Genomic DNA, 26,762 nt, shown 5'->3' on the forward strand with positions numbered 1-26,762 from the left:
AGCGAGGGAACTGTCTTCGACCGCGATACTTCCAGCGAACACGATACGACTGTGTAAGTGATAACGTATTTTCGTCAGTAGGTTCGAAACATTCTTAGCATAGCACGCGAGCAACCGTGCTCGCGAATCTTCAACTAATTCCATGAGCAAGTGGTTTGCTTTTGCGCCATTAGCAGAGCGATGGCATTATCACGGGCGGAATTAAATTACGCGCGTGCATGAATCGTTGAGTGGAATAACCGTGGAAGCTCTTCGACAGGACCGCTGTCCCTCTTTGCGTGCATCGGCTCCTTCGAGCACGACCGATTGCATCGATTCCCGGCGACGCAACGCTCGATTTTGAATCGTAATTACCGCATTCATCTCGCGTACACCGGGTGCACGCCTAAGCATGCCGCAACAGCAACACGCATACCGCACGGGAGAGGAGAAGGGGGTGGCGAGAGGGAGAGACCAGTTGTGGAACTGCATTAGATTTAATCCGCGGGCCAGGTAACTTTATTGGAAGTAATCTTCGTTCGAGTAAGAATAATCTCGCGTTCACGCGTCGCTCCGAGCTTTCGTTAACCGTAATTAGGGCGCTGCCTAGGCTAGGTTCGAGGTTAGGGTTGTCTCGGTAGTCGAGAGAGGAGCCATAGAGGTTTGGGGTTAACGGAATGGTGGTACTGGCAGCGATGGTGGTGGTGGCGGCGGCGGGTGGTGGTGGAAATAGTGGTGGCGAGCGAGCAACTGCGCAGATCCCGAACTCTCGCAGCCGCGAGTACGTAGGCAAACTCCGATTCAGTGAGGACTGACTGTTCCCGTTTGCAGTGCAGCTCGAAATCTCAGGGAGAAACCGCGGTCTTTCGTCCTCTCTTTTCTCTTCTCTCTCTCTCTTCTGTCTCTGTCTCTTCATCTTTCTCTCTGTTTCTGTCTTCGTCGCCTGTCCGCCCGTCTCACTCTCTGGCCCATCCGCTCTGCCTTCTCCCGGTGTCTTTTGTTGTTAGTTTCTCTCACCGCGGCAAAGAGTACGTGCTTAACGCTTTCCGTTCGAACGACCGTCCCTGTCCGCCTCTGTCAGCGAGGCTGTCTGTCCGCGGCACGGGAGTCTGCACCTTGATCCCTTTCGAAAGCAGTCCCGCACCGGTGGCTGGTCCTCTCGCGGGCCATCGATGCGGAGGAGCGAGCGGGGCTCGTGTCTCGCGCAAATTCCGTGTGTTCCCCATGGCTAGTCACGTGGCTGGCTAGTGATTCGAGGAGATCTTGACTGGCTTCGTTACGGGACACCGGAGTACGCGCGTTCCGGATGAGAGGTGCGTGTGCCAGTTGATCGACGCTCGCTCGACGACCACCGGACGACTCGCACGGGCCTGTTCCGGAGCCTCGAGGATCGGTGTGCGCGCGAAATCTACGGTGGACCGCAGGTCGATGTGCACAACTCCGAGCAGACGTACTGAAACTCCACGTCTGTCAGTGTAAGTATCTACATACGTACAACTCGCCACCCTTATCGCACGCTGACAATGAGTCACGAACGTGTCCGCCTCTGGCGGCGAGTCAGCTGGACGCGGAACGAAAGAATCGCTTTTTCCTATTCGAACAACTTGTACAACTTTTGACTTCGCGTGTCAATTCGAACGAAATTGGAATTGTTAATCCTCGAAATAACGCGTTTAACCAAGTATAATTGTCTATTAGTCTGTTAAGTGATTATTATAATTACGCTAGGTATATTTTATTTTCCGCGCGGAGCAAGATCCGCGAATAGAACGCTTCGATCCCCAAAACTGCAATAAGCGAGGGAATCGCTGCATCAGCGTGCCGCTATTGGGATTAATATTTTATCTGGTAACAAAGTTGTTGAATTAAGATCGTGTTAATTTCGATTAAAATCTCCTTAACTACCGGCGATTTCCGATAAGCTGTATCTATATGCACGGCCAGGGACGGGTATTATTGCGAGCGGAGCTTGTATGATTTCGCAAAAATCGCTGCCCACAAAAGGCAGCACGGTTCAATGGTTTATCGTTAAACGCGGCTATATAACGGCGGGCAACGAGCGAATCGAGCGAACCAGTCGCAATTCCGTGAACCGTTAAATATATTAAATTACATCCGTCATCGGTAAACGTATTATAAATTAAATACACAAGGTGTTCATAATATTATAACGCTCATTGCTTGAAAGGCTGAAAATTGCTGGAAAATGAAGCAACAAATATAATAAATTCTTAAGCAGGTCTCTTAACAGAACGTTGAACGCAGCTAAAGAAATATCTCGTCGTGGAAAGGATATTTGGAACGAGTAATAACGTTTTGTTGCAAATGATTATCACTAATAGCAACGTGGAGGGGATCATAGCAAAGCGCAAAAGCCTTTTAAAACAGTCATTTAACGTTTCCCTCTTGCGTTTCAATTATACACCCGTGGATTGTAAATCGTTGCACATTTTCAAGTATTCCTCTATTCGTCCTATATTATTCCGCATTTCGCATTTCCCGTTCATTGCTGTAATTTTGCCCCATTATTGCCGGACGAAGTAGCACGAGCGAGTACATTAAACCTTTCAAGTGTCCCTACCACGAGGAAATATAAAATTACATTTTACACCGAAAGTATTGATTTTAGGACCCACGTAATTAAGCATCTTTTGCTCCTCTAAATAGATCCTATATAGGTACCCTTAAAAGTACGCTTTCAGAGTCTTAGATCTCTCCTTAAAAACACGTAACATATAATTCCCACTATATACAGATATATATCTACAATACAAATATGTTATATGAATGAAAAGAGAACTTTGCATTACGGGTCCAAGCCACGGACTCTCGCTTCATAATTAATTTCTTGATATCAAGGGGGTAGTAGGAGAACAGTCTTAGATCTCTCCTTAAAAACACGTAACATATAATTCCCACCATATACAGATATATATCTACAATACAAATATGTTATATGAATGAAAAGAGAACTTTGTACTACGGACCCAAGCCACGGACTCTCGCTTCATAATTAATTTCTGGATATCGAGGGGGTAGTAGGAGAACAGTCGGCGATGCAGTCGAGGTTGTAAGGGCGACAGAGGCATACTTCTAATCCCGATAACTCCCGTTCGCAGGGGGGACTGGTTAATGAAATGCACCCTTACCCCGTTCAGCAACGGGATATTACTATTTTTCCACCAGCCGGAAAGCTGGCCAAAAATATTCCCAGCGATTATTAACATCGGCTTATATCGGGCAGGGTATTAAGTACGCGGCGGAATGCACGTTTCGATCTTCTTCCCCTTACCTAGCCGCCGTCATTCATCCGGCCATCATCCTTCATCCCTCGTTACGGAATTAAATTCCCCCGTGCGTAGAGTAGCGGCGGTTAATGGGAAAATCGGTGAAACTGAACGACTTGGGCGGCGGGGCAACACGGCACGACAACGGTCTAAGTAGTATTCGGGGAAGTTCATAAATCATGGCCACGTCCACTTGCTTTCGCGTCGACAAACACTTGCCCCACGCCGTGGTTCAGATGTCCGATTCATAATGCACGATGTGTGCGCTTCGCGGGCCGGATTGCCCCGGCGGAGCCTCGCGAATCACGTTTAATATCGCGTCGCGAGCGTTCGCGTCCGTTTCCAACCCCGCGATCTTCATCCTCGAGCGGGGTTCGCCCTCTTCTCCTCTCAGAACGCGATGGAACGTGCCGTTTAATCGAATGATAATTTCGACCAATAGGAATTTTAATTCGTTTCTATGGCCAACTTGAGAGTCGTTAATTAGGTCGCTGTTAATACTTAACGACCATCGATATATATTTTTTAGAGAAAACCGCTGCTATACGTCGAAGTGTAATTGACGCGGAGATCAAGCTGAGTGTTAATATTGGAAACTAATAAAGACACGTGGCGCGTGAGTTGTTCGTGAAAGTTTTATAAGTTCGAGAGATATTGGAATGTCAGTAATCTAGGCGATGCAGTTTCAGTTCGTACTTTCTGGTTTTCCACTTTCTAATTTTACCTTTTTGATATTCCGTCGTGTTCGTTTGTATATTGGCCGGACGAAATGAAATCATCTATATAAATATTTGATGGCTTTCGTATGATTGAAATATTTTTTCCCGATACGAACAAATAACTCGACAATTTCGTCGTGTTTCGGAACATCTCCATTTGGATTCGATACGCATACAATCAACCGTGCAGCCGTTTCTGTGTTTGTTGCATTTCATAATTGGGGACGTACAGAATGGTCCAATTTTGCGATTTATTTTACTAGGTCAAAACTGTAATCGTTTTCCGGGGATTTTGTTCGAATATCTGGTATCGCTCGTGTTTCATTCATGGTATCGCGTTAAATCTATCATGCACGGGCAGTAATGAGTATTGACCAATTGGAATGGAAAAAATGATTTTAATGCTTGAAATATTCGAAACGATAGGTGCAGAAGGTATTCGTATAAAACAGCTTCATCGAAATACGTGGACGTTCCCCTGAAATTATTTTTCGTATCACCAATAACTTGATATTCGACACTCGATACCCTCTCTGACAGAAACATAAGAATAAAAAAGAGGAATTTATGATAACGCATCGCGAACGAACCACGAGGATGCCCCGCATTTCATCTCTTCGCTTGATATTTGATAAATACGAGGCGCAGCCGGACAGTTCTATTTTTCGGTTAGCAAACAAATTTCTATGACCAGTTAAAATATTTGGCAAATAAATTCTTCGCAGAGCATCGTTTAAATCGCAAATATATATATATACATATACATTCAATCGCAATTCTATCTCCGATAGAATAAAATGGAGGGAAGAAAAATACGGCCGCCTTTAAATACGGTACAAATATTCAATGCGAACCAACGAGATCAAGTAATTCCACCAATCCCGCAAATCTACCCCAAATCCGCCGTCTCCAATTAAAAAACAGTACGCTCCCGCGGCGAACAAAGCCAGCAGACTTCACACAATTAAAGTCGAGGCCTGAATGCGCCATCCGATACGATTGCTTTCGAATCGATCTCTGGGCTCCGGAAGAGCCGCACTCCAGCTCGACAGAGGACCAAAGAAACGGGGCAAAAGTATGATTATCGCGAATCTCCCGTTTGTTCTTCGTATATACCGTTTTCTCCTCGACGGGGCGAGAATAAGGGAGACGAAACAAAAAGAGGAAAGAAAGAAAGAAGAAGAAAAAAAAAAAAACAGCGAAACAGAGGGCGAAGACTCGTGAGAAATTTTAATAAAACCGAGGGGACCGGTCCCCGGCTACTTTTCTCTACGGAATGGACGATCGACTTCTCTGCTACTCGCTCGTGGTAAATCACGAAACGCACCTGGCCGGTCCGTTCCACGGGTGAACGCATTCGCCCCGTGCGGTGCTGCACCTCCGATCAGTTTCCTCCTGGATGGAGAAAAGGTATTCCCGCGGTGCGATCGCATTTAAAAACCGTGGCCCGTGAAAATGGGCCACAAATGCCCGCCACGGCGTGGAAGGCCCGAAGGGGGCGAGATGAAAGTGCAGCGGGACAGTTTATGTCCGCGTTGGAATTTTCGCAGCTTCCAACCGAGCGGCAGGGACAGGGACGAAAGGAACGTGAACGTTCTACGCTGGCCGTCTATAAACGTGGCACGGAATATGTTGTGGCTTAGTCACCTGCGGTGCTAATAATTAAGTATTTTTACGTGGATCGGTCGGGAATCGAGGCCTTCTTTATTAAAAGGTTCCCTGGCTTTTTTAAGGGGACCGTGACGTGAATGGTATATATTAGCTTTTTATCGAAGGTATAAATCTCCTTTTTGTACGATGCCGCGGGACGAGGAAGGGGATGATGGATGTTTTTAAATGTTGTCGAGTATTACGTGGATGGAAAATAACGGAAACGCCGGAGATACCGTTCCGCGGAGTTGCGTCCGAGAGATTTGTTTTCGGAAGGTATCGCGTATTTATCTTACTTTGTTCAAGCCCTTTGTTTTTATCTAGTCGCGCAAATTTATGGATAAATACAGTAATATACACTGTCGAGAGTGTTATTTACAAGCGTCGTGGAAGTTACAAATTGATCGCACCTCGATCCGTATCGAAGACACGAGTTCATTCGTGAAACACGACGTTATTCGCACGCGAATACGCGATGCAAAATTATCGAGATTTCGAAAGAGAACGATTTTATAGCGTCGGTTGACCGAGCCGTTAGAAGAAAAACGGACGGCGGGGAACAGGAAATGCCGGTCGTGGAACTATTTTTAAAAATCGACTGACTTACACGAACGACTTGGGACAAAAAAGTACACGGATCCGCGAGACACGGACGGGAACAAAGGGGGAACAATAAGGAGAAAATGGTCCCGGCAGAAAAACCCCTGATTGCGTGCCTTTTTTGCACGCGTTCATTCGGAGGCTCAATTATTCGTTCCTTTGTCGAGCTGGTCGAAGAACAAGAGGCGAGAGGACGAGAGAAAAGGTGGAAGAGGAAAGGGAAGACCGGTGACGAAGGGACGTAAGTAGCCAAGGGAGTCCACCTGGTGTCCCTTGTTGCATCCTCGTTTGGCAGGCGTTTGCTCGTGGCTATTGACGCAAGCTTTCGCCTCTGCCATCCCCTCGTACCTTCGCCCCGGCCGTGGAGAGATTGTATTCTCGCGGGCGGTCGAATTAAGCGGTCGTAGGGCGCGAAGCACGGTGGAAAAGCCGGAGGGCTATAAATACAAGGATACAGGGGAGAGGGCAGGGTGAAACGGAGGCGGAGGAGACAGTGTCCTCGGCACAATGCGTGCCGCACCAATCCTATTTTCAGAGATACACATCTCCCTCCATTCGAACCGGGAGAAAAAGCAAGAGACAGAAATGAGACCGATGGAGAGCGGCGAGAAAAGGGGACGGTGGGAGGCGGGAGGGCGCACGAAGAAATGGAGGATGGATAGGGGCCTAACCGCTTTATCCCCGCGTCGAATCGTTTCTTCGAGGTGGCTGCAGCTGTCTCCTCGCTTCTTCAAAGTCCGTCCTCCTCTGACTTCACCGTCTGATCCCCGGGAACATTAGAAATGTAGAGTAAGTGCCTGCGCGATCATGGACGCCAAAATCGAACCCCTTCCTCGCTGCTACACCGACGGAGGCGCCCTCGATACCTACTTATTCCGTGTAGGTGTCCCCTACGTGACTCGTTTCCTCTTTCCGCGAACGTGTATATTTCTGTCCGCGCGTACGAATACCTGCGACTCGAAATAAGCCGCGTGGAGGACCGCGCCATCGAACAAGCATGCGTGCACCACTCGTTCGCCAGAATTCGCCGTTCTCACGCTGTACGTTCACGATCGAACGATCTAAGCGATCTCCGATAAGTTCGACCATTACCGCCGCAAATAGAATCGCCTGTGAAAAAGAGAAACGGGCTCGCGCCACCTAAATACCCGCGTTGGTTAACGCGTCGCGGCGCTACCTGTTGTTCGCGGAGGTCCCTCTTGCAATGGCTGCCACTGGAGGCTCCTCTTTATCAAGAGGGACAAAATGAACGACTTCATAAGTGAAATTATTTCCACGTCGGTGTTGCCGGGTGAGATCTCGCGGGGTGTATAACAGATTTCACTGTTCTCGCCCGTGCAGAGGGGCGCGTTGCAACCCCGTGGACGCTCAGACGCGCGCACACACGCGCGAGGACCGACGAGAAGCTCGATAAGGGAGGATTTATCGGCGAACTTGCCGTATGAGGCGTTTACACGGACACACGCGTACGGTTAACTGTTACGGCAGTTCGCAAGCGACTTTTCGCGGCCAGGTGTTCAGCGATTTTAAGTTCGCGGACGCGTTTGTGCCCCGGGTGAACTTGCACCTTGCACCTCAACTTCACGCGCGACACTTTGAAGGGCGGATATCGTGTTTGCCTTTGTTACCAACTTTGTTTGCCGACTGGCTTTTGTTTACAGCCCCCTAGGTGGTAGGTCACGGCTCAGGAAATCCACTTGAGAAAGATTTCTTTTGTCTACGGGAACCGCGCCATTAATTGACTTGGGGGGGAGGGGCCACCGCAACAAAACGAGCCTCGACGTATTCTACCCCCGTGGAACAATGCGATTACTTACCACGCGAACAACAACATTGTGGAATCGAACAAAGGAGTCGGAAAGAGTCCCATGGGAACATACGCGGCGATGGCTAATAAAACGAACGCCCGCCAGCAACGTCCGCTTCGCGGGCTTATAAATTAATCTGTTGGCAATTTTTTCGTTGGACGATGGAAGCTCCTTGAACCGGCTCTTGTTCTTCCTGGGGTTCTTCGATCATTTCTGGCCCATTGTGGGGTCGTACGAGCTTCTTGTTATTACAGCTGGTCAGGTATTTTCACGTTTAATCTTCGTGAATAAATGACGAAGACATTTTGGCATTGAATCGCGGCTTTGTAAAATAGAACGCGATGCGAGGGATCGATTATTCAAAGGTTGATAAACGTAACCGTCTATATCGCAAACATTCATTATTCAAAACAAATATATGCGCGTTCGAACATTAACTACGCTGTCTTTCAGCGAGTTAGGATAAATTATTTAGTGGGTTTAATGATGTTTACGAAATTGAAATTAATGCTGTCTAGCCGATAGGCGCTATTAATCGCTTTAAAGTTACAAAGCTAATGACAGTCTACACGCGTACATGTATAAAACATTTTTCGAATTCGTAACAGCAGAGAATGCAGGTATGCAGATAAATATCAAATAGCAGCTATTTACAGATTAAAAAGAATGGCCTGTCTCTTCAACTCGTTACAAACAATTTACCGGAATTCAAAACGTGGTAGATTTTTTCTCCCGCGAAAAAAAGAAGTTTGAAACGCAACGTTCGCTGGGAGCCTCATTAAAATCCAGCAATTTTATTTTTACAACCGAGCGTACATTGTATTCGCTGGGTCATAAATTCGCATTTAACGCGATGGTGAAAACGGGACAGGCGAGAAGCAGTATTCCAGCTTTGGGCCGCCAGGAAAAACGACTGAAAATGAAGAAAAAAAGAAAAGAAATAGAAATTAAGACGCATCACTGCTGACGGCTAAGGGTGAAACAGAGGTTGCCCGTTTCGCTCGAAACTCCCTGGCGCGCTGAGCGCAACAACGCGGCCCATTAGCGTTGAAAGCCCGTATAACGCGTGAAAGATACTAATTATTTGATAACGATCGACGATATCCAACAACCTGCCCGTTTAACAATGACTCGTTGCGCGGCCGCGTCAAAAGAGGAAGAAACGACGCGTTTAATCTCCGGTTTCCCGTACACCGCGAACTAATCGAACTGGGCCCGCAAAATGCACGTGTAATTGGATCCAGCGCATCCTGACCGACGGATGGGTCTGGTCCCCTGTTTCGTATGGAAACAGGTAGCCAAGAAGAAAGAAGTAGCGAAAGGAAAAGGTAGGAGGGCGAAGGTGCTGAAAGGAAGAGACAGGAAGTTCTCGAAAGACAGGAAACAAAGTGGTGGCCACAGTGGGGGAGTCCAACCGAGGGAGAAAGTTTGTTGTTACACTTCTCTGTGACGAAGGCTCGGAGATTTTCTGCTGTTTCGACTCTGGAACTTCTCTTATTAGGTGCTGAAAACTGTCTGGCGTGCGTGTGGGGATAGGAGAGGATTAATGTTATCATTTTTAACTTCATTATTTCATCATCGTTACACTTCTCTTTTTACGTATATCTATGTAACGCAATCTGAACGAGTGTAATAGAAAAATCAGCAACGAACGCAAACGTATCTCGAGCTCTTACGCAGCAGCTAATTTGTCGGTGAAAAATTCCGGGCAGAAATTTATTACCGTAATATTTCACGAGAATAATACATCATATAAATTCACAGGAAGTGCGAGCAGAAAAAAAAGCTGTTCGGTGGAAAGAGGCGGAGCCATAAAATCCTAGCCCCGACCCAACTATGTATTAAAGCCTCGCGTTCGCGGGCATTGATTAACATCGATCCTCGAAAATAACGACATCGTAATACTTACCAAATTAAACCAGTCCTCCATCAGCCAAATCGTTTCTCGTCATCATTTTTTCGTCACGCATACACGCTACTGGCCCGCCATAAATCGTGGGCTTCGTGCGCGCGAGCGTCCCTATATTTCACGACCGGTAAAAACTCGACTTATCGACCGTGAAGTGAAAAAATCACCGAGCAATTAACATTCGAGTCGTAACGATAAATCATAAAGCGTAAAATTAGGGTCCGTTGGAACTGCGCTCCCCACTTCGCCCGCCGTTCGTCGATGAAGAAAAATGCCGGACGTGGAGACGAACGGTGGTGAACTTGATGAATTCGTGGGTTCTAGGCCAACAGGGCTGTCCGTGAAGAGCGAGTGAAAAAATCGGCTGGATACATAGCTATTATGTTGGCGCTGGTCGTTAATGCAATGTTAATTAGCCCCGCGTCGCGTCGCGGAGTGTGCCACGCTAATTATATCGCGGTTCCCGCGGCCGTCGTTTTTCGTTTTCGTTCGCCCTTCCGCGGGTGCTGTCGCGATCGAAACGCCGGCTAAATAATTCAACAACATCATTCCCTCGCCGCTCGCGTCGTTGATAAAGGGTTGAAAATCACGAAACCGGGCGAGAAAAGGTGGTTTCTCCTCGCTTTCCTCTCCTCTGTTTTTTTCCTCCTCGACGAGAAGCCGACCGCGAGACTATCGATTGCGTTTTGAACGCGCGTGCAACGACACGCGGCGCGGATTACGGCGCAAAGACGCGCCGCGATCGCGTTACCATGCAAATGAGCTTAACGCGCGGCTACTTTTTTCGGTTCCCTCAAAGCAACAGGACGTCGTAAATATTCGTGGTTTCGATGGGAGAAGGAAAACGCGCCGGCTCCTTGGACGAAGGTCCCCGTGGTTAATATTCATTAGGGTAAGGGAAGTACCGACGAGGGGTTCGGGAGAAACGTAAGAACGAGGCTGAGAAGACAAAGAAAAGGACGGACGCGGCGTGGACGAGGAGGAGAAAAGGGGTTTTCTAGGCCTCCGGCTGAAAGAGGCACTCGCGCGTCGACGATAAAAATGATAGCGCGCACAGTGAATATGAAAGGCAAAGGGTGTGACTGGCCGTGACGACAGCGGGGGTGGCGTCGGTTGTCGTACGAGCTGGCAGCCAGCTCGAAAGAGGACGACGGCGAGCGAGCCGGGGGAGCTCTGCCACGGAGCTCTCTCGGACGGGTATCTTTAATATCTTTAATCCACACCCCTGCGCGGGAACGCGGAACGGTGGAGGTATGCGTGTGCACAGGGAGCAACCCGCCGCTAGCTTCGCTCGCACGAGAGAGCCCCGTAGCCGTCTCTTACGGGGGTGAGCCTCCTCTCTGTTTGAGCTACGCAGGCGCGGTTTATCGACTGCCACATATATATACACGGTGGAGAGAGCAGGAGAGGAGAGGAGAGCGAGAAAACCGTATCGTTTCGTTTCGTTTCGTTTCGTTCCGTTCCGTTCCGTTCCGTTTCGTTTCGTTTCGTTTCGTTTCGTTTCGTTTCGTTTCGCCAGTAACCCGAACAATTTCTCCGGCTGCGCCCTGTCCTCCTCTCTTCTCTCTTTGTTCGTCCGCCGTTCGTCTCGGCTCCGGATATTTGTCCGGATTGCAATTGCACGGGGCTTTTTCCCACTCGTATCCACCCTCTAGCGCGGTTCTCCAGAGTGCACGGCCCTCCGCCGCCGCTTTCTTCGCCCGTCCGTTTCTTGGCGGCCCGCCGTCTCCTTTCCGCCCCTGGTCCCTCTAGTCTGTCCCTTCGCTTCGTACCCACCCTCGATTTACGCGACGGTTTTCCTTCCTACCAAGCATCGCCACGATCCCCACGACGCGAGGCAATATTTTACCGGGACGGACGCGGGGTCCAACCCCGGCGTCTAAGATACCGCGGTAAAATCGTTTCGAGATGCTCGATGACCGATCGAGTGCCCTGCACACCCCACTGGAAATACGAACCGGACAGAAGTAGCTATCTATCCGTTTCGCGTCCCTCTACGTACACGCGTACGTTGGTTAGATAAGTCGTCGACACGAGGGGCCACCCCTTTTTTTCCCTCCGAGATCGCTCCGCAACCCCTGTCCCCGTTACGCTTCCAATTCCATCCGCCGCTACCGCGTTCAGCCCGCTATATCGAGTCTCTTCACGTGATTTGCATAATTTTCTGGCAGCTACCGGTTGGCTGTCTTCTCGACGAGACATGGCGGACGACTTTTAGACGACGGGGTCGAACAACGTTTTCAGGCTCGTCGTTCCGCGTCGTTCCTCCTCTACCCCAGCCTGTTGATCGTTTTATGAAAATTTCATGACACCGCCGTCTTCCACGGATGGTTCATTCGAGGCGATACCTCTTCGGTCACGCACGCCTGTATAATGACCCATTGGCAGGGGCTATTATCGAATGGCTGGGGGCGATGCCCGCGATCCCGCGCGTTTTCGATTATATCGATAGCGTAGGGCCGTGTAAGGGATAAATCGCGCGAGGAATCATCTGTCCTCGGGCGTAGAAATTCCGGGGCGGTTCCCTCGAAAATATTGCCCGTCTCACGTAACAGCCTCGTGGGAATGGTAAATTAATAGCCGTTCGGTTCGTTAAACGGCGTTAAATCCGAAGGCGTTCGATGTCTAGCCCCATATTCCTGCCTCGTAACGAGCTGTCGGGCCCTGTTTCGAGTCGGGCAGCTGCCTCTCGAAAATGTAAATGCGCCTCGTATTTTTGTTTCCGTTCCATCTTCTCTTTTTTTCTCTTCTTCTCCTTCTTCTTCTTCTTCTTCTTCTTCTTCTGGGCCGCTTACCATCTTTTCCCCCTTTTTTCTCTTCTTCTCCTTCTCCTTCCTCTGGGCCGCTTTCCATCTTTTCTCCAGCTGTCGTATGGGAGGAGGAAGATCCCTTTCGAACAGGTGGTAGACCAGCCAGGGACCAACAGGTAGGAATCCGGGTCCGTCGGTGCGGGTCAAGAAATGCATAAATTAAAGTAGGGGCGCGCGTTAAAGGGTCCACTTCCCTGGCTACGAACCTGTAATTTATTCTCGACGACTACGCCGTCGTTCAACGAGGGCTACAAGGACTATTCATTAAGACGAGCCCAGCGTCCGCTTAAAGCGAGAACCGCACTCGACTCGAATTTCCCGATTTCGCGCGTCTCGATCGAGCCCCCCGTTCGTCTATACGAAAGTTCAAACGAATTTCGCACGACCTTGCCAATTTCCTATTTCTAATTACTCGAATGTATTTATTCGTACAGTTGTTCGAAGGAATTAACAACCTTAATACCGTTTGTAGGAACGATTACTGTTCTTATCTGCCGCGGTGGAGTAAAACACACTAATTACAGATGTACGTATAACTTTTTCCCACTTACGGGGTGGTAAAAATCCGATTATGGAGCGTTAACGGAACGCAGGGACGAGATAATTGAACGAACACTTTAATTAGACGAAACGTGGGATCTGTTTAGCCAGGAGTCGCCGGTACCGCAGGGCCTGGTGGAGGTTTTATCGCGAACAGGCAGACAATCCCGGTCTCGCGCGATGTGTCCGCCGATATTAACGTTTGATCTGTTAGCGTGTGCACGGTATCTGGGGCAATTGCCGTGCCACGGCATTTATAATATCGCGTCCTCTCGGTTTCGTGTGCAGAACCAACCGGCTCATGCATATTCGCGCGCCTTCAGCGATAAGCAATGACGAGCGCCTTTAATTCCGTACGGATTCGAATAAAACCAGACGAGCCGGCTATTTTCAATTCATAACGGCCGTGTTTTCATTTGCATCGTCTCTGTTGCACCCCGTGTGGTATAGTAATTAGCTTCTAAATCGTAATTACGTTACGGATAGAGCGCGACCCAACCCCTAGCGATGGCTCTACGCGTCGATTATAAAGAAAATTTCCCATCCAGCCACTTTAACGCTTTGTTTTCGAAGCGCACCGTTCGTCGCGCGAATGATTCGATCCGCAGACCGCGTATCGTATCAATTTGCGTCGCGTTATCGTTTTCGAAGGTAACGATCGCGAGTTCCGGACGAGCGCCGTTACAAGTTCGCGGGCCATTAACCCGCGCAAATGAATTTTACGTACGAACCGGCGTCGCGCGTCGCGTATCGCGTAAATACACCACAGTTTTTACCACCATCCGGACCAACCCAGTTCGAAGTTAGCCACCACCGCCGCTTAATGACTTTTCTTTTGACGCGGCAAGAAAATGGATCGTGTTGAGGATTATCACCCTCGTTTCAGCCAAAAATTCCGCTTAACGACTTTCGCCGCCGCCGGAGATGCGCGAACCAGCCAGCCAGGGTGGGACCAGCGCGTGTCAGCTCGTTTAAATCGCGCGTCGGATGGCGTTTGAAGCGGGCTCGAACGGGGATGCTGGCGCAAATTGAGATTGCCACGCGGAAAAATTAACGCGACTGACGTAGCCACGTAGACGCGGATGGTTATTTGTCAAGAGTGGAGGCGTGGAAACACGGTCGCGGGGCCTAAGGATTGATCTAATTCCGTGGATCGAGACCGCCACGATTTTCTTCTATTCGTGGAACTGTAATGGGGCCAGGAGAACGCGGAGGAAGGGGAAGAAATTAGGGGGAGTTTGAATAGAGTAAATGCGAAATAGTGGAACGACAGAGTTTCGAGCACGTGGTTGATTGCTTTCTTGAATATTTCGAGGGCACATATTTCTAATGATTACTTTAGACCGAGAGACGGTGCACGTATTAGCAGAGTTAACAGATCCGGTCGATTTGTCAGTTTTGCACTGGCGCGGTTGTCAAAATTTAGGATTAATGTACCGTGAAAAATGCTTTATACTCCTTCCGCCATCATCTCTGACCCAATTCTCCGATTTATGAGGATATATTCTGCTTACGTCGGGGGCTTTATCGATGCAATGCTTTCGCTCTAACAAAATATGACAGACATCGATTTCTTTCGATTGACATAGCTCCGATAGGAAAACGATACAATAACTGGAGCAGGCGATAATGGGACAAAAATAGCGTATTAGAATATGTTGAAAATTCACTGGAACTAGAGGAAACGTCAGCAGCGTCTAAAACGATCGATAAAACCACCCCATCTCGGTTTTAATAAAACGCTGAACCAGACAACGAGAACGAATTTATTATTCCAAAAACTATATACCTGAACAGGATCGTTTCGCGTCGACCGCTATTAAAAAAAAAAAAAAAAACCACCTCGCCTGACGGAGCCGCGGAATTTCGCTGCGAAACCACTTTGGGAGAAGCTAATCTACGCTGCGCATCGCACCCTGCGACCATCCCATCGGGGAACCCGACAAACTGCTTTCTTATCGATCGAACGAGAATCGAGTCGATCTCTATTCATCGAGCATCAAGATCCGCGCTCCTCGAGGAAGAAAGTTCGATGCACCGTCAGGAGAGCGCGTGCACGCGTAGCTCGTAGCCATTGCTGGAGGGGTGTAGCCTGGTCGGACCATCCCGCGGTTAGCCAAGGGCTGGTACGAGCTTGGCTCATCTTCAGTTCAGTTTCGGAGCCGCGGAGGCTGGAACGAGATGAGTTGGAAACGGCGAGGGGGAGCCAGCCAGGGAGTGGTGGATCCTGTAAATTGAATGACTCGCCCCGTTATATGTTGCCCGCCGGTTTTCTTTGCTTTATACCACCCTCAGAAATTGGCCAGGGCCCGCCGCGCAGATTCCATTATAGACAAGAAGTCAGCACACGGCCTAGCCAGCTCGTTCGATGCTGTTTCCGCATGTATTATGCATGCCAGGACAAATTTCGTCATCCGTGGCCAGATAAGAAAACGTTGCTATATATTATTTATTTACCCCGCATCGGTAAACGAGGCTCCGTTCTCGACTCTGTTCCTGGAGGTCCGACGCCGACTGAATAATTCGAGGACGCCTCGTTCACGGTTAATCGTGCTGCTCGCAGTTCGAGTCCACACGTGTGGAATTCTCTGGGGGGGGGGGTGAACAGAGTGACGAGAGAATAATTAGGGATCGCTGGGATATTGTAAAGCCTTGTACTCATTAGTCGAGTCGTTTGAAAGCTTTCACCGACGCGGACTCTTGGTATTTCGGTTAATTCGAAACATCTCCTCGAGCTTCCGTGCTTTTCCTCGTTTGTTGGATTCGAATAACTTAATGCCTCTTACCTCTCTCGCTTTTTCTCTTGTTTCGATGTACCACTTGTAGTCGAGTAATTTTAACAAGCAACAGGGTCATCCTGTGTGCTTCAACTTCGTTTGCACGAGACGATACGCTCTGTTCGCCCATTTGTTCTTAACGCATCGATTGAAAATGAAAATGGGGCCCTCTCTACTGGCAGCTTATTGCGCGTTCAACGTTCTTACTCGACGCGAAACTGGGGAATCGGAATTGATCGCTTTAAAGCGTGATTTAGATGAACGGTAAATTTTATTTGGGACTTTAATACCGGCAGTTGAAAGGGATCCGGCCGGGGTTTAATCCGAAAAATGGCTAATTTCGTTGCGCTCGTAAATTGAATTACGTTGGATTTAAAAGCGGCATCTTTTTATCGGAGCAAGTTATCAGAGCTTCGACAGTTTTTCTTCTCCGCGGCTTCGCCGGGACAGTAACACAATGGGATTAGCTCCAGTGACCTAGCTGCACGCGTTATTTCTCAAAGATAAGTCCTTTCTCGAGTAACTTCCGGAAAAAGAGGAGACTGATGCTATTTCGTGGCCCGAGCGGCGAAACTTGGCTATTATACTTGACGAGTTCGCATGGTATAACTCGGTCTAACTTCGAGCAAACATCAGATTGCTTAGAATAGCTTATAAAACTTGGTCCTTACAAGGATGAAAATTTTGGCGGTCCGACAACATTTCGAGACGAAAGTGCATCACTGCAGGCCTCCCGTATTCCCTCGCGTGCCATCCTCTACGAGAATATCTTTTCTCCTTATTAATTAAAATTTCCTCGTACTTATACTTCATCTTCTTACTGATTAAATTCACTTTATCATCGCAGCGTACCCTACCCTCATTAAAAAGAGGAGACTTAACCGCGTTCCGACGTAAACCTTCGAACAGAAAGGGAAGTTCCACTTTTTCAAGGAAACTCGAAGTAGCCTCGTATCTCCAAACTAGAGACTCGTTACCATTCCATAAAAAAAATACGTAGACGAACACGCGAACGTCGAAATCATCCCTCGCACTCGAGAGCCACAGCGTCAGGGATCAACAGCCGTGGTGAACTGATCGAAGGGAGCAATAAAGCGCAATAAGAAAGCACCCCCGCCAACCTGGCGAGAGCCATGTAATACGGACCTAATTTCACGGAAGCATCCAACACAAATATTTTCCCCCGTCCGGGGGATCCTTTCGGCTAATACAGCGGCCCCGTCGCCCTTATCGTTCTCTGCTCGTAGACAAGTGTTGTTTATCAGGCTGATGTCACTTATAGCGATGGCCAGAAAGCCCGAATTTCGAGGTAATCACGCTCCCCTTGATCCGGGTCTTCGCGGGGACCCGCCGTTTCACCCTCGTCTTCACGACTTTCGTCGTCCTCGTCCACCCCTTCGGTAGCCCAGCGCTACGACGCGAGAGATCCGCCTGTCTGGTCCAGCCTCTGGCCTGTATCGCTGGTGGTTGAGCAGTGAAAAAAGGGACGCTGAGAGAGAGAGAGAGAGAGAGAGAGAGGGAGAGAGAGGGAGAGAGAAGAAAAAAAAACATAGCTGCGACCGATTTCCCGGAGAAAATAACGCTCGACCTGCCATACGGGATATTACATGCCGCGAATGTTAACGTCGGTCCATGTTTTTTTTTTTTCCCTCCGTTTTTTTGTCGCCGCGAGGTCGCGGGTCCCCGAGCGAGGGCAGGGAGACGGAACAGAGGGAACGAGGGACATATAGCTCTGTCAGATAGCGGAATGCTGTAAATCTGTGCATTATACATGACAGCGAGATCACCGCCATTTGTTATACTAGCAGGGCGAGGAGAGAAGGAATAGAGAGAGAGAAGGGCAGCGTGCAGAAAGGGGGACGTGAAAAATGACTGGCACGGCCAGCACTTACCGAAACGAGCCTTTTCGACGGGCATCCGGTCGTCGGAACACTTGCCAGGAGACTAGTTACGGGATTGAAATTATCCGCGGTGGCGGGCGTTAATGCTGCGCTCGAGCGCCGCGACGCCCGATCCTGCGACCGAGTTGGTCACCCGGATGGTACTTTTGTGAAACGCGACTCCTTTTGTCCGCTCGATCTCTCTCTCCTTTTGCCTGGTTTGCGGTTGGATTTTCGCGGGTGCTCTCTCTCTCTCTCTCTCTCTCTCTCTCTCTCTCTTTCTCGTATTTATTGAATGGGTCGGTCCGAGGAGGCTGATCGTTCCGATGTAAACGGTGAATCCCAGTTCCGAGTGAATAGATTTCTTTGGACCGTTTTCAGATCTCGGTTCGCGTCAGGTTTTTCCCCGAATTGTTTGAACGCCGATAACGGTGGGATAGTTTTGTAATCCGTGTAATACTGGCATTGAATTAAGCATTGTTTGATCGATTTCGAACGATTGATTTAACGTGGGTAGGAATAACTATAATTCTTTACTTCTTAGAGACTTAATAAGAAGACTGACGGGAGAACGTTAGGAGAATCAATGAAACGGTTCTAACGATTTTACACCGGCGTTACTTGGGAAGTTAGAGACCTTTGCTGGAGTTCTAGTGTGTGTGTGTATATATAAAATCTGCAGTACTTTCCTGCCCATTCGAGTTTTCTAGCTACTTCCGTTCTATTCGACAAAAACCATAAAAGTAAAGGGAACAATAAAAATGGAGAAGTGCCAACGTTAATGGAATTTTGCTCGATTCAAAAAATAAAAGCTTCTTAATTTCAGTAAATAAAAGACAATGCACACGAGTTAAGGAAATAATTATTTTAATAAAGTAAATTCGTCTTAGAATACGCATTCGCACGATTGATTACACTGTTCAGCGTGCGAGCGTGTATTCATTAACTGAACGGAGAGTCCATTAATATTACTTTCAATTTATCATTTTCCGATATTAAATATTTTCGAACAACCTATGAAACTGAGTAATCTCCACAATTACCGTGCTTAACGATTAGATATTTATTATTTCCACGATTCCCCGTTGCTTTCAACTCTGAACTTACATCGACAACTTTACCGAGTTCAAACTCGGACTACATTGCCAGCAAGCGTCCACTTTCAATTTCCTCCTCTGAATTCAACCTCTTAAGCACCATCCGTCCTCGACGAAACCAAAAGCGTTCGATTGCTAAAAAAAAAGGCTACCTTAAAACAAAACATAAAAAAACACTCATCGACTCTACCAAGCGATCCGAAGCGGTTTCAAGTATACGCGTGCATATAGGCGCGGTTATTTCCCAATGATATTTCCACAGCGATGTACTCGAACGTGCAACTTTCCAGCTTACGCCCGGCGTATGCACGCGTGCATATACGCGCGTCCGTTACGGCGAGATAATAAAAACAGCCGTTCGAATAAAGTTTTTATCGGCTTGTTAATTTTCGAGCCGCTGCAACCAGGCGCACGCGATTCGCTTTTCAAACTATTCCCCCGCTTATCATTGTTCCTTTCGCGCCGTTCCCCCACGGGGAACTAATGTTATTTATCCTGGCATGCTTGAGGGTAGGTGGGGGACAAAAAAAAAAAAATGAAAAAAAGTTGATACACAAACAAATGCCGTTATACAAACGTAGACAGTAGATATGGACGGACATATCTGCTTCTCTTTTTGATGGAGTTCAGGTATCCGCGTATCTTCTTTATCAACTTCTTCTTCTTCCATCGCTTATCCTCCTATCCTCCTCCTTCCGTTTGTCACCCTCTTCTCCTCCCCTTTATCACCCACTCCTCCTACCACCCTTTATAACCTTCTCTTCCTCCAACCTGGGGGATGGGGAGATTATCACTCTCTCGTTCTCCTCTCGTTTATCACAGACGCGCGCGAGCGCCATGTCCGTGGAATAGCCGGATGCGCAACGGGTGGATGCGGCGGACGGGCAAAATCTGAACACGAATTGAACGTGCAGGTGTCCGTAAATAAACTCGCTGCATCGAGTTTGTTGCGGCGAACCGTTGGAACGTGAAGGGTGGTTACGCTTTCGCGGTTTGCCCGCCTGCTACAAAGCTCCGTCCCGTCGACCCAGGGATTTTTATTCCGCGAGACTGTTTAACCCGGTCCCGCCGCCTCGCTCGGAGAATATCGTTTACATAATTACAACGGCCCAGCCAGCGGCCGCAAGGAACAACCCTCTGCGACGGGTCTGTTATCCACTGACAAGGGGCTCGTCTGCGTACAGGTTTTTAATCGAGGAAAGTTTTGCTCATAGACGCGAGCGCGCTGAAGAAATCTACTTGTGAGTAACCGTTCGAAAATGTTCAAAGTATCTCGCTGCAAAGGTTGTTCTACGCGAAGGGGTGTGATTACGTCGTGCAGATTGTTTTATGCGATTAACAAGCTTTTTCTAACGAGCCAAGAGGTACGGTGAAACGGTGTAGCGGTAGGGGAGATTAAAGCGTAAGAATGGAGATATATAGAGTTGATTAAAATAGATAACATAAGGTAATATAGGATAATATTTCGGATAAGTATAGGGTACCGTATTAAAGCAGTAGGTACGTTGAATTATAGGTGACTGATGTATAATGAAGTGGTTATATGGTATACGTTGTTAGTTAAATAATAGTTTTTACGCAGCCGGGGTGTATAGAAAGGTTTTTCAAGATCAAGTTCGCTTTCCCTCAAATGGAACGCTACGTTCTATATTCATAATATGATAATGTCCGTCGAGATGAATTTAACGTAACGTCGCGTTAAACCGTTTTATCGCGTTAATCTAAAATTGTAGTGTCTCGAGAACTCGGATCACCTGCCTTCGACCCAGCTGAACCCTAATCGACCGTGGCTTCTAATCCAAACTGAGATCTAAAGGGTCTCCCAATTCTACAATCTCCCATGAGACGAAATTACTTACGATTAATGTGACACCTCCTTGAATTCCTCTCAACAAACTCTATCGCATTACGGAAAAAACATGAAAGTAAAAAGGACTTCTAGCCGAAACGCGATCACGCGAGGAAGTATTCCACGATATTATTAAAACAGATACAACAAATTCAACCCTGAAACGTACCGCGCTGCTCCACCCATGGAGAAACTAAAAATACAACCGTGGAACGTCTCCCTCGATATCGAGGAATATTTGCAACAACGTTTCTTTGATCCCTTCGGCTCCTTGCGAGAGATATCCCGTCGTGTCCAACTAAAATAGACACCCCGTACAGCGGCCCGTACGCAATAGCGAAAGGAGAAAAGGTTATTTTAAGTCCGCGAGTTATGCGTGGCCATTAAAGGTTATAGGTTTCTATTCAATATTAAAGCCGCGCTGGGACCAGTGTCGCGGCGGGGGTGGGAACGGAAGTTAACAGACTGTGGGCTCTGAAACACAAGCAATCGCGGGGAAATGTCTTTATCTGCCGCGGCTCGAGGGTATTGGTAAGTAAGTATATAGGAAGAACGTTGCGGCTGGCTATAGAAAAGTTGAGTGGTCGCGTAACTCGAAACTTTCGCGGGCTTAGGGTTCAGTTCCTCTTCGTCGCTCTTCTTGCTCGCGCGTAGACCGGGTATACGCGCGCGACGGGCTGGCCTTCTGGCATTGGACCAATGACATGTTGTTCGATTCATTTTACGAAGGGAGACAGCCCAGCCAGTTTCTACGTGGACCGTTTCCAATAGGCGCGATTCGATCGTCACTGGAGGGAAAAAAATGATTCGATGTTTAGCATATCGAGGATGCTTGACGTGCCTCGAATTGGTAAAATGGCGGGCGTGTTCTGCCAGCTTCACGCATGGCAGTTACCTTTCCTGTTTAGTTGATTGGGTTTTCGACTATTTGTAATAGAATTGCTCTGTTCTTATGGACATCTATATTGGAAACATATTTAATGACTCTATACTATAAACGTGCATACCATGGTATTGATTCGCTGATGGTAATCAATATTATGGTACTGTTCTGCCTATCCCATTTTCCTTCGTTACTTTACGGTACTATTTTATTACAAGTATCGTAACTACGTTTATGCCCCTATATATGTATAGAGGCAGGATTTATATTACTTTTCTGGGAATATGCTTCTGGAGTTCATGAATCATACTCCTGGATAATGTGTCAGTGCTGGAACGAAGTACGATTTTCTCGCCTCGCAAGGAGCGTAATTCCTTTGTATCAAAGTTAACGTAATCCATGTCCACGACCGTGTTGCGTGTAGAAAACTCAAAGTAGAGCGTGAAAGGACATTATTATACTAGGATTATTTTCTTTATTAGAGTATACATCTAAACGGAATTGAATTTAATCTCATTTGCGAGAGAAAATGGTAAAAGACATAAAACTGGTGTACGCGTTATTTTATAAACCGCAAACATTTAATTCTACATTAATAATCACGCCACGTTTTTCCACATTTTTTCTGAACGTCCATTTAGAAAAAGGTGGCCGCGCAACGGTACAAGCCGCGGTATATAACACGGGAAATTCATTTCGGAATATATCTAGCGAACTTAAAAAAGCATCATTTTTAGTTTTCTTTGCTTTTCATATAACAAGTTGCGTTGGCTTATCTCAGCAGCAGGTGCTCGAAATGGGCATCATGTATTTTAACAAGCCTTATCCTTTTGACATATCCAGCTGTTGCTAGGATTTGCTGGGAAACCTTAATTCGTTGCTGGAATGTCTTCTTATTATTAATAGATCTGCTCGAGATAACGCGTTTAAAATTAACCAACAAGTAAAAAGCCTAACGAGTCATTTATCACCGTGGAATTACTGAAACGCAGGATCCACGGGCGCTCTTCTTTCCTCGCGCCGGTCTTAAAAAGATTTTATGGATACGTATTAAGTTTTACTTTATCCCGTGTACCAGTTCGAAATATGGCCCTCGTAATAACTATCCAACGAAATTAGATGGAAATTGTCGAATGAAAAATCCAACGAACAGGGTTTGTTCCTTTCCCATAAAAGGAAAGTAATGACTCGTTTCGAATTTACGATGTCCACCGTGATTACAAGTTCAGACGAGTTTTACGAGCCTCTGTACTTGCCAACAAACAATAGCAGGCTCGGCAAATACTCGTTCCAACCGCACACAAACGTGTCGGGGCTCGATTGAACCGGGGAACGTTTCAAAGCGAATTTTCTTCTCTTATTAGACCTCGCGTTGCCACCAATTCGCAGGGGCTCTTGTTAAATGGTACAAAGGGAGCTTTGTGTATTTTCCAAAAAAATTAAGCTTATTCTTAACGTAGCTTCTGCGAAACGAATTCCCCAATAAACTAAATACTCAACGAAACGAGTATTTAATTTGCAACGAGCTAAATAAAAGACATCGATGAAAACCGTCTGAAAATTTGTAGTAAATTCGTAGAAAATGACGATCGTCGTTCTGTTGCAGGGCAGTTCCAGTCGAGGAGGAGTTCATATGGAATGGCATCGCGTGGACCCTCGACGACGACGCTGGCAATCGCGATAGCGATGGTCGTCGCGATGTCAGTGGTTGCGAACGGTTTTTGTCCGGCCCAGTGCCGGTGCGACAACGAGAATTTGCGCGCGTACTGTGCTTACGCGGGCCTCGAGGTCGTCCCGATCCAATTGAACCCGGAGATCAGACACTTGGACCTGTCGAACAACCGCGTCGACAATATTCATCTCTCGTTCGAGTTCTACGGTAACCTGGAGAGCCTCGATCTCACGTCGAACGCGATCCACACGTTGGGCTCGAACAATTTCGTCTTCCAAAAGAGCCTGGTCGTTTTGAACGCGAGCAGCAACAGCATCCGCGCGGTGGCCAAGAACTCGTTGCAGGGTCTGGACTCGCTGAGGGAATTGAACCTGGCGAGCAACAACATCTCCGAGATGGACGAGCAAGCGTTCAAGAGCACCAGCGAGCTAGAGGTGTTGAACCTGAGCAACAACTCGATCACAAGTTTGCCAACGGGTCTGTTGAAGAACCTGCACAACATCCGCTCGTTGATCCTGAACAGGAACTCGCTGCTGGAGATACCCACGGAGAACTTGGCGCTGGCACCCAGCTTGAAGCACGTGGATTTGTCGGACAATCTGATCAAGGAGCTGGTCAGGGACTCGTTGCCGTCGTTGCCCTCGTTAGTCTCGTTAAACCTGGCGTACAACGTGATCAGGGATATCGCTGACGACGCGTTCGACCGTGTGCCGGACTTGCTTCACCTGGACCTGTCCGGGAACAACCTGACGTCCGTGCCCACGTTCGCCTTGGCCAGGCTAAACATCCTGTCGACGTTGATCCTCAGCAGGAACCCGTTGGACGTCCTTGCTGCCGGTGGATTTCGCAATCTGTTCGAGCTGAGGAGCCTCGAGTTGAACGACTGCACCATAACCAGCGTGCACTCGCGCGCGTTCGCGGACAACGTGAACCTGGAGCGGATCTCGATGGATGGTAATCGGGGTCTGAAGGAACTACCGGCTAGAGTCCTTTACAGCGCGAGATATCTGAAATGGGTCTCGCTGAGGCGGTGCAGCCTGTCGACGCTGCAGCCCACGCAATTCCCAGTGGACGGGCTATCGTCCCTTCGCGTCGGCGGAAATCCCCTGGTCTGCAACTGCTCCGTGCACTGGCTGTGGAACGTTATCAGGACGGAAGAGCGGCGGAACGAGTCGCGGCTCGAACTGGATACCCACGATATTATCTGCGAGGACGAGGAGTTCTCTGGTAAAGCCCTAATCGCTCTCTCAGAGGGTTCTCTGCGTTGTCGTCTGAGCCCACTCTATCTGTCGTTGTCCGCTGCCGGTTGTCTAACCGCAACGGCTACCATTCTGCTGGTGATTGCGCGGCTCACGCGTTCCAAGAGAAAGAAACGGGTGCCGTACGCGACGCCAAATCGACCCGAGTTCCTCGTCTACGTGGGCAGGAACAACGACGAGCTGGACAAGAACGGAGAGTCGTACAGCAAAAGGTTGCTGGCCAGGAGCGAGGACACCCCGTACGACACGCCACGCGGGAAGACACCCGCCAGGAGTCCGCAGCCGCAGGATTCGAACATCTACGAGACGCCCAAGTTCGCGAACCCGTCGAGCAATCGGCGGGAAACCTGCACTGAGCCGTCGTACGTCGCCAGACAGACGGAAGAGGGTGTCTACGCGGTGGCAGACGTGACCAATCTGCGCGACGAGCCACCGGAAGTGCTGTCGCTCTATCGGATGCAGAGCCCCGCGGCACCCAGATCGACGGTTCATCGGCTGGACTACGGTTACGACTACGACTACGATTACGATTACGAACCCCCTGTTCCGCAGAAGTCGCACGTGGTGTTCGTTTGAGCGTGACGCTCCCGCCAGCGGATCCCAAGAAGAGATTCGTCGGGGCTAGGATCACCCTCGATGACGCGTGGTAGCTTCTCGAGCTCGTGCGGGGATTACGAAGGCACCCTGCCACCGTTACGGATCTATTCGTAACCGATTGGCCGTGATCATGCCGCGATACGGTAATCCTACCTTCGTCGAAAGTATCGATTCTCCGTCGCCCTAAGGGAAAGGGACTGCGCCAGCTCGGGACTCCCCTTTTTCGCCACCGGACGAAGTCGAACGCGTTGCTTGTCCCGCTGCTTGGGAACGGTGAATCCTGAAGTCGAGTCGAGTCGAGTCGCGTTCAGCAACGAGTGCGAGGTTCGCCGCCCTCCATCCCCCGTAGGTTCGAACGGGGACGGATGCTGTGCCAGGCTCGTCGTCGAATGGACGAGCTGAAAATGAAATGTCTTCCGAGAGATAGTCGCGGCGCTGGTGAACGGGGCGGGATGCATTCTCGGTGGGGTGGACGCAATCCGACGTGGAATGTAAATTGTACGGGGCATAAACGTGGCCGCCGTTGTAGCGCGACGGCGCCGCCACGGGCCGGGCCGTATTTATTTTCACGGATTGCGTCGGATTCCGTTGGTTCAGCGCAAATGCCGCGCGCCCTGTTCCGAGGCGGGCGTTCATTTCGCGTTTAAACGTAGTGACAAATCAAATCAAAGCAGCGTCTCGTTAGTCCGTTTAAACCCTCCTAGACTCTGCTACTGTACGCGTAGCGTCCCAAGATTACTCTGCCTCCCTCGCTCGCGTTCTCACCCTCCCTCCCTGTCTCTCACCCTTTTCTCCCTATCCCTCTCCGTTTCCTCTTCGACGACTCCCGCGTTACCCTCACCCCCACGTTCGACCCGTTCCTTCGACTATCCCATCTGCATATATCTCTCTGCGTCGTGTTCCCTTTTTCGATTCTCATTCAGGAGTAGTTCGTGCTAGGCTGAGGAACCTCGACAGGATTTTTCGCGAAACAGTCGGCTACCTCAAGCACAAGGATTTACATAAGCGAAGGGAAACGAGTCTCGAGAAAAACGGAAGGAGTCAGAGGGGGGTAAACTCGCGTTAACTCCCTCGTCCTCTGCCGTGTACCCGTTTCTCGATCATTCTTTCTCTCCATCTTTATCTATTTCTATCACTTTATACCATTTTATATAAGGCGTACACACAAGATTACTGGTATATATACGAGTATATACATATATATATATACATACATACATACATACGTATAAGCGTATCGTACGAGCATAATTCAAAAACAGACGTACACGCATACACACACGCATACACCGAAGGGAGCAAAAGACACAATTCGTAACCGGACGGTACCCTTTTCGTTAGTTTTGCTTGAGCCAGCTGAAGCGATGAGGGCCGTTTTCTGGTGAAACATTGTAAATTGAAGCAATAATCGACGCGACCTTTACCGTTAGGGGCACACTACGACAT

At 48.6% G+C, this 26,762-nt stretch overlaps 1 protein-coding gene across 1 annotated transcript; it reads left to right on the forward strand.

The window, feature by feature from the left end:
• The first annotated feature begins 1,141 nt into the window (after positions 1-1,141).
• On the forward strand, positions 1,142-25,295 carry LOC143426235 (uncharacterized). Its single transcript, XM_076899506.1, has 2 exons — positions 1,142-1,454; positions 23,395-25,295. The coding sequence occupies exon 2, from the start codon at positions 23,427-23,429 to the stop codon at positions 25,293-25,295; it is 1,869 nt and encodes a 622-aa protein (XP_076755621.1). The 5' UTR covers positions 1,142-1,454; positions 23,395-23,426.
• Positions 25,296-26,762: the final 1,467 nt, after the last annotated feature.

The sequence above is a fragment of the Xylocopa sonorina genome, chromosome 8 (assembly GCF_050948175.1).
Source record: "Xylocopa sonorina isolate GNS202 chromosome 8, iyXylSono1_principal, whole genome shotgun sequence".
In the NCBI taxonomy this organism is placed as follows: Eukaryota; Metazoa; Arthropoda; class Insecta; order Hymenoptera; family Apidae; genus Xylocopa; species Xylocopa sonorina.

Bases quoted from the DNA above. Each gene is read 5' to 3' on its own strand.
- LOC143426235 (XM_076899506.1), top strand. From the start codon at position 23,427: ATGGCATCGCGTGGACCCTCGACGACGACGCTGGCAATCGCGATAGCG.